The sequence below is a fragment of the Panicum virgatum genome, chromosome 9K (assembly GCF_016808335.1).
Source record: "Panicum virgatum strain AP13 chromosome 9K, P.virgatum_v5, whole genome shotgun sequence".
Lineage (NCBI taxonomy): Eukaryota > Viridiplantae > Streptophyta > Magnoliopsida > Poales > Poaceae > Panicum > Panicum virgatum.
Window position 1 is genome coordinate 30,190,942 of NC_053144.1, and position 11,746 is coordinate 30,202,687.

General features: G+C 47.1%; 1 protein-coding gene across 7 annotated transcripts; it reads right to left on the bottom strand.

The window, feature by feature from the left end:
- Positions 1–879: 879 nt before the first annotated feature.
- On the bottom strand, positions 880–11,533 carry LOC120651189. 7 transcript variants are annotated; one of them, XR_005665979.1, is made up of 6 exons: positions 11,292–11,531; positions 2,843–3,134; positions 2,592–2,756; positions 2,371–2,510; positions 2,171–2,288; positions 880–1,336 (listed from the first exon to the last, which is right to left on the bottom strand). XR_005665979.1 is itself a non-coding variant. In XM_039928602.1 (6 exons), the coding sequence occupies exons 1-6, from the start codon at positions 11,384–11,386 to the stop codon at positions 1,241–1,243; spliced, it is 876 nt and encodes a 291-aa protein (XP_039784536.1). In that variant the 5' UTR covers positions 11,387–11,533; the 3' UTR covers positions 880–1,240. The 7 variants fall into 7 exon arrangements, 5 of the variants coding, with proteins under 5 accessions (XP_039784536.1, XP_039784540.1, XP_039784537.1 ...); XR_005665980.1 differs by having other exon boundaries at positions 880–1,379; XM_039928602.1 differs by having other exon boundaries at positions 2,208–2,288; positions 2,371–2,517; positions 11,292–11,533.
- Between the last annotated feature and the right edge of the window lie 213 nt (positions 11,534–11,746).

Genomic DNA, 11,746 nt, shown 5'->3' on the forward strand with positions numbered 1-11,746 from the left:
ATATTTTCAAATATTATGGTTAAGGTTAGATTGTGTCCAAATTTTAGGTGCATGTGAACAAGAAAATACTTTAGGCTGTATAAACTTCAAAGTTTAAGTTGGGTTATATGAAATAATGTAAAAGATCCATCCATTTTGTGAACAATATATACCCTAATTTTTGTAAAATCTAATGATACTTTTATTTCAAGCTTAAACATCCATAAAACGATTCTATGGAAATTTCTAGAATTTTTGGAGAAGTTTTGGATATTATTATTTATAATAAGATTGCAAGTTGATGTTTGAATTATCTCTAACAAACATTTAACATTTTCTTCTATTTTAGGGATATGAGCTATAATAGAACGGACACCTTAAAATGTATTTTTTGGATTTTTTAGGTATTATTTTTTTAGGTAGTTCTTTGACTGATACTGCTCGAGTACAAGGGAATAGGTCATCTTCCACAGGGTAGTCCATGTCTTCATTTTTTCCATGTAGATTATTAGTGCAGCCAGATACCGAATCCAGTAAATAGATCATGCCTTCCTAAGTAAGTTTGTCTTGTGTTACCTGACTAAATAAATTTGAACAGGCATTAGGTTGTGCCACAGCTAGAACTTTGTACTGCAGATGGTGGTTATTGAATTATTTTTTCGGAGTTGCTAGCACCCGGACGTCCGATCCGGGCGCTACCATCGGACAGTATCACCAAAGAGAAAATTCCCGTCGCAACATCGTCTGATGTTGCATGCAACATGATAGGACAAATGAAACATTTAGAACATACTGTTGCAACATTTGTTTGAAACATTTGCAACAGCGAAAATCAGCGTTTACAACATCATAAAACATGTTGAAAAATTATTGTTAGCTATCCATCGATGAGGAGGAAAAAACCCCGTCACAACATCCGTTTCATGTTTAATAGAACATTTAAAATCCACATGAAACATCTCGGTGAAAATATAACATCCGAATTAAACACTTGCAACATGTTTATGAAGCATATGCAACATTCCAACATCTAAATCTACTTTTGCAACATCCACATACACTTGCAATATTCTTTTGAAACATATTAAACATGTGGAACATACGCTTGCAAGTTGCAACAATGCACCAAAAACATGCCTGCTGCCCTCCATGAACGCCGCGCGGAGCTCCTCTGTTGTTGGCTGGCGTGGGGGAGCAGCTTCCCGTGGCTGGCCGCCGCCCCTAGACGTGGGGAGCTCTTCCCCTGGCCGCCGCGCGAGCTCTACCCGCGCCTGCGCCCGGCCGCGTGAGCCCTAAACTCCGCCGGCGAGCTCTGCCCCTCACCGCCCCGTGAGCTCCTTGTTTTATATACTCCATCCTTTCCAAATTATATAGAGTTGATGAGATCACGAGAACCTTGCCTACAACATTAATGCACAAATTTTACTTGTGCATCAATATGAATGTTCTTTCTTTTATAACTCTAGCCATTGCTCTCTTTTATAATGTTTTGCAAATTGCCATATGATGGAGATGAGAAAGTTATTGCATGATTCAATTACTCACTATCAAGAAAGTGGTATTTTCTTCTCTCTCTCTCTCTCTCTCTTGTTATGAAAGTGAATGAGTGGTCCAATAATGAATTTGATGATTAATGATTTTTAAATATGTGCGTGTACATTTAACTAGTTCGATAAAAAGGATCCTATTGAATTGCCCAGGAGACCTTCAACGTAAGTACATGAACGCAAAGAAGGGCATACTACCATACTGCCTCTAGCTAGTACCAATGGATATCAACATGGTTTGGGAAATACAATCGAACAAAACCTCACTAGCAACATCTACAAAGTACTATATATCACATTAAAATCCCTGGCTAGTGAACAAAACTCAAACTATTCATGATGAAAAAGAACAAAGAAATAGCATAGCAGGAAGTACCAAGCAGATGATTTACTTGCATTACTAGTAAAGGTGTGCAAGACTTCTATGGCGAGGTAAACCACCAAATCCATACTCCTAGTCGGTACTCCTAATGCGATAGACCACCATCACAAATCAAAACATATGCTACTTCTAGTTTGTAGATCATACTGTCCTAATGATATGAGCATGTAATCTGGCACTCAATTATCGAGGACACTGAAGTGTCATACAGTCACAAAATTGCTCAACGAGTATCTGTGGGAATAGGTTTTCAACTAATTACTTATGTGTAGTAGGGGCTGCAACAAAGACTATCTCACCCAGAACCTTATCCTTTTGGGTCCAATTATCCTGCAGATAATTTGACCGATGCCTGTAGCCACTCCCATGATATTAAGAACCTGATCATGAAGAAAAACAAGCTAAGATAAAGAAATAGATTGGCATCAAAGTAAATCGTTGACAGTCTCATAGTGTTAGTACCATATAGCGGCGGCCCGCATGGTAAGACCACATTCCTCCTTTGGAACATGAAAATATCTCAAAACCTGAACAAAGAGTAGCTGCAAATGTACCAGCCATCTTTGTCCACAGAACATTTCTTGGGTCATTCTCAAACTTCCCTTCAGCCTTGAAAAGAAAAGTCAGAAGCAAGCAAACCAAAGAATGGTTTAACTAATATTAGCTTTCAAATTCCTACTTACACATCGATCGATCACAGGCCAGAGGACCACTGCTATCTTGACAGAGCAGCTCAATTTGAACAGGTTGTCCTCAATGTATGGCCAATTGTATGATTGCTGACCAAATGTTATGACAACCACACACACAAGAGTTACAGCTAGTAATCCAACCAAGCAGAATGCCTCCTGAAACAAAAATATAGCTCAAAATTGAATCATACAAAGCAGAAAATCATCTATATGTAGAATAGTTTGTTTTGGTTGACACAAACCATAGCATTTCCTTGGCGAGGCTTCTGATGAGTGTTACGAGGCACACCTTTTAGTAAGTCAGACATGTCTTTCATGGTACAGAACATGCCCTTATGAAGATGAAAAACATGATTTGAAGCTAATAATAGCGCCAGACAGTAGAAATATGGCCACACAGATGTACACGTGTTCACAAAAACCATGTGATAGAAGAGCATGTTGAGCGTGTCAGCAGCATCCCAAAACAACGATGCCAGGGAAAAGCAATCATGGAGGACACTGTCCCAGTCTTTAGTTAGGTGATATGAAATTCTACAGAACAAAAATTAATAGTAAAAGGTTAGTATTGTAAGAGTGAGAAGATACTTATTACAATAACCAGTTTATTTACTAAAAGAATACTTCAATAGTTAGGTCATTCAAATTTGCCTAGCTAAAACCAGAGATGATAAAACTGCTTATTATATGCATAATTACTAATTTCTAAGGTTCAGTCACCACACATCGTGTGGCTACACCAGATGGTAGTAAAATACAGAGTAATAGTCCACCTGAAGTAAACCAAAACCACATAAAAGACGGATTGGGCTTGCTGTTGCTTGGCAGTAGGCAAAGCAGAATCAGAGAACCATTCAGCATCCATTGTTTAGTCAGCCCACTCAATCATTTATCCCCTATAATTCAAAGACCTGTTTGTTAGGATCGAGTCACTACTTGACCCTCATGAATTGTTGGGCCACCCACCCACCCAACGGGACCCCAGCCTATGACTTATCCCAATCAATCAGATGCATAAGACCCTCATGAATTGTTGGGCCACCCACTCACCCAACAGGACCCCAGACCATGACTTATCCCAATCAATTAGAAGCATTAGTCCTAAAATTTCCTCACTCCTTGAGAATGGCTCGTCCTCAAGCTGATTGCAGTGAAACAGTCAATAGACACAGACCTCCTGGGTTCGAAGGAACATGCAAATCCTCAGGTCCTGTCATAACTCTCCATGGCAATCGTTTTACATTAGGATCTCATCAGATGTGCAAAAACACAACAGAATATTGTGCTCCAAGTTTTTGTTGGCACCTTATAACCACCAGAATCCTACACCCCTGAAGTATTTGATGGATGTAGTATACAACCATATGGTGCAGCAATGACCAGAGCTAGCCCACATTATCAAACTATGCGCCCCAGTATTGCAACAAAAAAGCCCAGTCTGAAGCAATTTTTCACTCAACGTCTGTTCAGACAAACTGCTTAACTGAGATCAAGTTGCAGCAAAGCCGATTGCTAATATCAATATGACTAGCTTCTAGTTGGTTGCCCTCATGCAGCTGTGCATCTATTGTTTCTGTAGTAATTACTGCTGCAAACCCATTTCCTTGTTCAGTCTTCTTGCACCGCTCGTCAGCTGATACATATTTTCAGACTTTCAATTCCAGCAGCATCTTATAAACGATGGATCATATTCAGTAGTGTCAACAGCTCAAAGCCAAAAGCAATGCACATGTGTTTGCAGATATCATCAAACAATTACTACAGCTAAAAGCCTAAAACATCTAATTCTGCTAGCCCAATACCCATCACCACGCTTCAGCTGCAACAGTACAAGGATTTGAGGTAACTGAACAGCTGAAGCACTTGCACCCCACAAAATATCCTGGCTACTCCATAGTGACAGCATAAACATGCCCTATGGATCCTGGTACCGTTAATTGCAACACCTCATCCCAACAGTCTGCTACTAGTAATTCTTTACAGCTATGATCTGTGTGATGTGGGGGCGCCAGTACCAAAGGCGTCCGAGGGCCCGAGACGCTGTCAGGGCAGCTAGGACGGCTTCCCAGGAGGTGCCGACTGTACTCAATGGAAATTAGATGCCTAGGGAAGAGAATAGTGTTAATGAGGGATTAGAATTGATGCAGGAGAAACAAGGAGCCAGAGACTGGGAGCCTAGGAGCTCAGCTTCTCTATTTATATCGTCTAATCAGCCTATGAGAAATCAATCAAGAATCAGTTATCCCCTAATCTCTCCTTGCTCCTCTCAATCTCACCCCCTTCACCATTGGGCGTCTAGGCAAAGCCCCTGGCGCCTCTGCTGGCCCTGGCTACGAACTAAGGAGACGAGGGCCTCCTACCCTGGGCACCAACACCCTTGACAACCTGGTATCAGGTTTCCGGCGATCCTCATCCACCTCTGTGCCACCTCCACCAGACCGACACGTCAACTGCAGCTCCACCATCATCCCATCACCCTCCACCGCCTCCATCTCCTCGTCCATGGCAGAGCCCACCACGGCCGATCTGGTCAAACTCATCCAAAACCTCACAACCTCCATTAGTGAATTGCAAGGGCAAGTAGCCGCCCTATATCAGGAACGACCAGCCGTGGCCTCCTCTGGTCCCAGGGGATCGAGCAATGGTGACCAACACGGTGATTGCCCTCCCCGCTTCTAGAAACTCGACTTTCCCAGGTTCGATGGCAAATCGGATCCGCTAACGTTCCTCAATCGCTGCGAGTCCTATTTTCACCAGCAACGCATCGCTGTGGAGGAACAAGTGTGGATGGCCTCCTACAATCTGGAAGGAGGCCCCCAGATATGGTTATCATCGAAGTCCGGCAGGACAAGGCCGTTTCTCAGAGTTGCTCAACCTTCGGTTTGGGCCGCCGATCCGTTCCAATCCTTTGGGCCAACTCATGGCGTGTCAACGGATCGGCTCTGTCTCCGAGTACCAAGATCGGTTTGAAGTGTTAGGCAAATAAACGACGCAAAATAGTAGATCAATCACAGAGGACACGAGGATTTAACGTGGAAAACCCTCCCAATGTGGAAGGGAAAAACCACGGGGGCCACCAAGCAAATCTTCACTATATCGAGTGTGGTTACAAAATACCGAATGACGGCTTACGTGTATGACTGAATTTGGATCACAACTCAACATGAAGCCCTGCTACCTCACGTGGGCATGCTATCGGAGGCATAGCGGGTGCAGGCGTTCACCGCGGGTCTGCAACCACCGTTCAGGCTAGACGCCCACATCCACAATCCCGAACCCCTCATCGTCTCCATGAGCCTCGCCCGCAAGCTGGAGCAACGCGAGCAGTACATTGGGGTTGCTGCACCATGACTTGTTCCACCACGGGCGCTAGCGTGCGGCCTCCTCCAAAGGCTGCCCCCTCAGCTGGTGTCCCTGCGCCTCCTGCTCCCCCGTCAAGAACTGCATCACCCACGGTCGTCGTCGAAGGCTGTTGGGTAAAGAGTCTTTCGCAGACCAAGATGGAGGAACGCCATCACCTCGCCTGCTTCAACTGCAATGAAAAATTTGGACAGGGTCACAACCGGGTCTGCCAGCGTATCTTCCTCCTCAACTTGGCCGAAGAAGATGAAGCTAACGCTGCGCAGGCCACGAATGATGCAACAAAAGCTCAGACTGCTAATCCGCACATCTCTCTGCATGCCATCCCTAGTGTCCGCACCAGTGACACAATGCAAGTGCGCATCCAGCTGGGTGGTGCCTCCATCCTTGCGCTCATCGACTCCGGCTCGACACACAATTTCATATCCGAGGAAGTCGCGGCGCGCACTTTGCTTCAGCTCCTTCCCCGCAGCAACATGAAAGTAATGGTGGCCAATGGGGAGCGTGTGTTGTGTCCCGGTGTCTACAGCGCAACAGCCTTAAACATCCATAGCGAGACCTTCTCCATCGACTTCTTCGCCCTGCTGCTGGCCGGTTATGACGTCGTCCTCGGCACCCACTAGTTGGCATCCCTCGGGCCAATTCTTTGGGATTTCGACGTGCTTACCATGTCCTTCTGGCACCGGAACCATCACGTGTGCTGGTAGGGTGTTGCCGGACCAGCCAGCCCATCCTTGCGGGCGCGCAGCGACTTCGACCTCCTACAGGCCTTGTTGGATGAGTTCAACTCCATCTTCACCAAACCCACTGGCATGCCGCCTCCACGCTCTCAGGACCACTTCATCATCTTAGTCCCGGGGTCGCCACCGGTGGCCGTCCGGCCCAACCGCTACCCCGCCTCCCACAAGGATGAACTAGACCACCAGTGCTCCTCCGTGCTGGGGACTGATCCAGTGCAGCACTTTGGCCTTCTCTTTCCCGATGGCTGCTGTACAATCAAGGATGCTTAACCCATTCTGGTGGTTGATGAGCTACACGCCACTACTACTTTTACAAGCTCGATCTCCGTTCCAGCTACATGAAGTTCGCATGAACCTAGCCGACGTTGAGAAGATGGTGTTCCGCACTCACGATGGCCTCTACGAGTTCCTAGTGATGTCATTCGGTCTGTGCAATGCCCTGGTTATGTTCCAGGATGAAGAATGTATTGTGCCCCTTCCTACACCGCTTCGTCCTTTCTTCGATGACATTCTAATCTGCAGCAGCTCGCTGGCGGAGCACCAGAGCCATGTCCGTGTTGTCCTTTCAGTGCTTCACCAACACCGCCCTTCGTCAAGCGCTCCAAGTGAGCTTTCGACGTCAACTCCATCTCCTACCTGAGGCATATCATCTCTGCTACTGGGGTGGCCATGGATCTTGACAAGGTCCAGGAAGTTGTAGACTAGCGTACACCACGATTAGCGTGCGCGGTCCACGGTTTTCTGGGCTGGCAGGCTACTACCGCAAATTTGTCAAAGAGTTTGGCACCATAGCAGCACCCTGTCTGCCCTGTTAAAAAAAGAGGGGTTCGCCTGGACAAAGGGAGCCAACAGGGCGTTCTCCTCCCTCAAGCAGGCAGTCACCACAGTACAGTGCTCGTACTCGCCCTCCCCGACTTCGAGCAACCCTTCATCGTGGAGTGCGATGCCTCCATCTATGGGTTTGGCGCCGTTCTCCTCCAAGGCCAGCACCCGGTGGCTTTCTTCAGCCACCCAGTAGCACCACGCCATCAATCTCTGGTGGCATTTGAAAGGGAACTCACCGGCCTCATCCTCGCCATCTGACTTGGCGGCCATACTTCTCCTCAAGAATTCCTCGTTGCAGCGCATGACGACGGCCATATGAAGGTGTCCAGTGCACCCTGCACCCAGCCTGCACAGTAACTTCCAGTCAGCTAATCTGCGCAAGTTGGTACAGGACTATGCCCGGGCCTGCACCACAGCACTACAAATCAGAACATCTGCACCCAGCAAGCCTGCTCCTTCCTCTGCCGATACTAACATGGGTCTAGTCCGATATTGGGATGGACTTCATTGAGGCGCTGCCCCGAGTCGGCGGCAAAACAATCATCCTTACCATCGTCAACCATTTCCGTAAGTACCGCCATTTTATTCCACTGGCGCATCCCTACTCCGCCGTGTCCATGGCACAGGCGTCCTTCTCTGACATCTTGCGCCTGCACGGCATCCCGTAGTCCGTCTTGGACTGCGACCCGGTGTTCACTTCCATCTTCTGGAAGGAGCTCATGCGCCTCGCAGGCGTCAAGCTCCACATGATGATGGCATTCCATCCTCAATCGGACGGCCAGACCGAGGCAGTCAATAAGGTCATCGTCATGTACCTTAGCTGCCTCACGGGCGACCGACCTCGACGGTGGCTGCCATGGGTAGAATTCATCTACAACACAGCCTTCCAGTCAATGCTCAAGACGACTCCATTCCAGATCGTCTACGGCCGCGCAACCCCTCCCATCCGCTCCTATGAGCCAGGTGAAATGCTGGTGGCTGCAGTGGCCAAAAGTATGGCTGAGTGAGATGAGCTAGTCCACTTCGTTGTTGGAGATTGGGTCTAGCTGCGCCTGCGCCATCGCACTCTAACGCCCCTGCATGTGGTCACCAAGGCGAAGCTACGGCTCCGCTTCTACGGGCCATATCGCATCACGGCCATCATCAACAACGTTGACTACCATCTAGAGCTCCCTCCTCATGCCCGGAAGCATGACGTCTTCCACGTCGGGCTGCTCAAGAAGTTTGTGGGGACTCCGCCCACTGCAGTCAGCTCTGCCTCCCACCCACCATGGCGCAACGCAGCCTGTTCTAGAGTGCGCCACCCGCTCTCGCCGGGCTAGAGGGGTGCGGCAGGTGCTGGTGCATTGGCAGAGCGAGCCTGCAGCCTCCGCGGCCTAGGAGGATGCCGACAGCTTCATTGACCGTTACCCAAGCTTCCAACTCGAGGTTTAGTTGCTCGTCGAGGGAGGGAGAGATGTGATGTGGGGGCGCCAGTACCAAAGGCGTCCCAAGGCCCGAGACGCTGCCAGGGCAGCTAAAACAGTTTCCCAGGAGGCACCAGCTATAATCAATGGCAATTATTAGATGCCTTTGAAAGAGATTAGTGTTAATGAGGGATTAGAAATGTTGGGGGAGAAACAAGGAGCAGAGATTGGGAGCCTAGGAGCTCGGCTTCTCTATTTATACCCTCTAATTAGCCTATGAGAAATGAATCAAGAATTAGTCATCCCCTAACCTCCTTGCTCCTCTCAATCTCACCCCCTTCACCATTGGCCGTCCAGGCAAAACCCTTGGCGCCTCTGCTAGCTGTGGCTACGAACTAAGGAGCCAAGGGCCTCCTACGCCTGGCACCAACACCCTTGACAATCTGAAGCAAGGTGTTGTTGGAATCTTTGCACATATGAAGATTGATTTGTGCATTGGTACACTGTATGCCATCTCCAAACAACGAATCAGCCACACGACACAATCAGAGCTCGTAATGGATTCTCATGAACTAAACTTAATGTGTGCATTTCCAAAGAAAGATAATATGACTAGGAAGAAGATAATAACATTCAGCCAGTGGCTCCAGTACCGTTATTCTTGCTCGAATAGATGCCCCGTTCTGAACATAATCCTTCCAGACTACAAAATAGTTGGAGCACAATCATTTTTCCTTGTGGCAATAAAGCACACAGAAAACAGCTCTTTTAGTGATGGTACCAACAAATATTTTGGTCACCTCTTCAGTGCAATCCCTTAATAGCAGCTCAAAATTTCCTTGGCGTGGACCGCAGCTCAACTCCACCACCTATAATCTCCACACTGTGTAGTAGCTGCCAAGGTTACTGCTTGACGAACTTCAATGCTGATTGCTGCCAACCACAGAACCACCATAATTTTGTAGTACATGTCCCTGGGCACCTTATGATCATCGGACAAACTGAAACATGCATAGACAAACTTGGATGTTGAAGTTGAATGTAAAAATGCCTGCCTTGGCAGCCTTCTAAACTAGGAGGACACAGGTTGCAACCGCATGTTCAATGTTGGGAAAAGCGCCAAGGGCCTTAGGTTGTCATTGATATCAAGTACTCCTCCATACTCAAAAAACCTGATGTTTAGGACAAGGTTTGAGTCAAACCTTGAGAATATAAATCATGAATAACTCTCAAGTTGTTGAGTTTGAAAATATAAAAATTATATGAATAGATTTGTCTTGAAAAATACTTTTATGAAAGTATACATATATCACTTTTTGATAAATATTTTTAGAGGAATAAGAAGTCAAAGTTGTGTTTTGGAGACCGTGTCGCTGTCCTAAACGTCAGGTTTTTTGGGTATGGAGGGAGTATACACCATTTGGCCCAGGCATTCCACTAAACACCTTGGGCACCGACAAAGAGGGTGACGCACACACAAGCATGCTCACTTCCTAGGTTGATGAAGTGCGAGATCCTTTCAGAAATACAGCAGCCCAGCCCATGTTGGCATGCTGTCCAGCTTGTGTGCCTCTCATCATGCACGGCGGGTGGCACAAGTTGAGGCTGGCATAGCCATGTAGACTTGTAGAGGGATGTAACCGCAAACAATTTAGCTGCTGGAGGGCAAGGCTAGGGCAGCTGAGTTAGTGTCCACCGCCTTCCCTGTGGTTGAGGCCTTTTGTCAAACATTTGGCGGGAGACTTGAAGATGGTGGCCTTGATGTCGCTGTCCGCGTCCATGGAGTGTTAGCATTTTGTCGAACATGTGGAGGGCACCACGGCGGTGCACCTGGTTGCTACAAAGACCACATCCATGGTGGCATCCGCTCTAAGCGGACCTTGCTCTCATCTAGGACTAAGGACCAAGCAAATCTCGAGAGGTGGTGAATAGAACGAAAATCTTCAGAGTAAAGAAAATACTGTTGTTTCCTTGCCAAAAAAAAATCATTATTTTACAAACACAAGAGGAGGAAATTGTTGTGGTGCTTTCAAAAAAAGGAAATTGTTGTTGTGGTGTGCCGAAATGTAGGAGCAACAACTGCACCGGATCCCAGCAGCCGTATGGTATGCAATCATCGTGTTCGGCAGGCTGGAGCTGGAGGCTCGAGCTGGAGTGCTGTGAAAGGAAAACACTGTTCGGCAGGCTGGAGCTGGAGGCTGGAGCTGGAGGAACGTGAGAAAGAAAACTGTAGAGCTGGTGGGCTGCTCACCAGCCGAACACAGGCAATAGGTACAAAAGGCCAAAAGGGAAAATCGTCGATAACACAAAGCGTCACAGCGATCACAGAAAGGAATGAGAACGCGTGGCAGATAACTCACATGGGCAGGTGGGAGCCGACGATGCTAAGCCAGTCGAAGAAGAAACTGATCTGCCCGACAATCGCAGTTGCGGCCGCACACTCCCCCAGTCCCATCTCGCTTCTCCCCTGCGCTTGGGTTGTTGGAGTCGCGTGGCCGTGTGGGTTTTCGGGAGACTCGTGTTCTGGTCTTTTTTTTTATATCTTTGCTAGGTTGCTACGGGAGGAAAAAAAATTTAGTGCAATACACTAAGTTTGGGCAACGTGGTGTTCATTTTGCATCAATCAACGACGATCATTTCACCTCAGGCCGTGTTTAGTTTTAAAAAAATTTTCTCCAAAAATATCACATTGAATATTTGGACACATACATGAAGTATTAAATGAAGTCTATTTATAGAACTTTTTACACGGATGGGTTTTAAATCGCGAGACGAATCTAATGAGCTTGCTTAATCCATAATTTGCAATAATGGT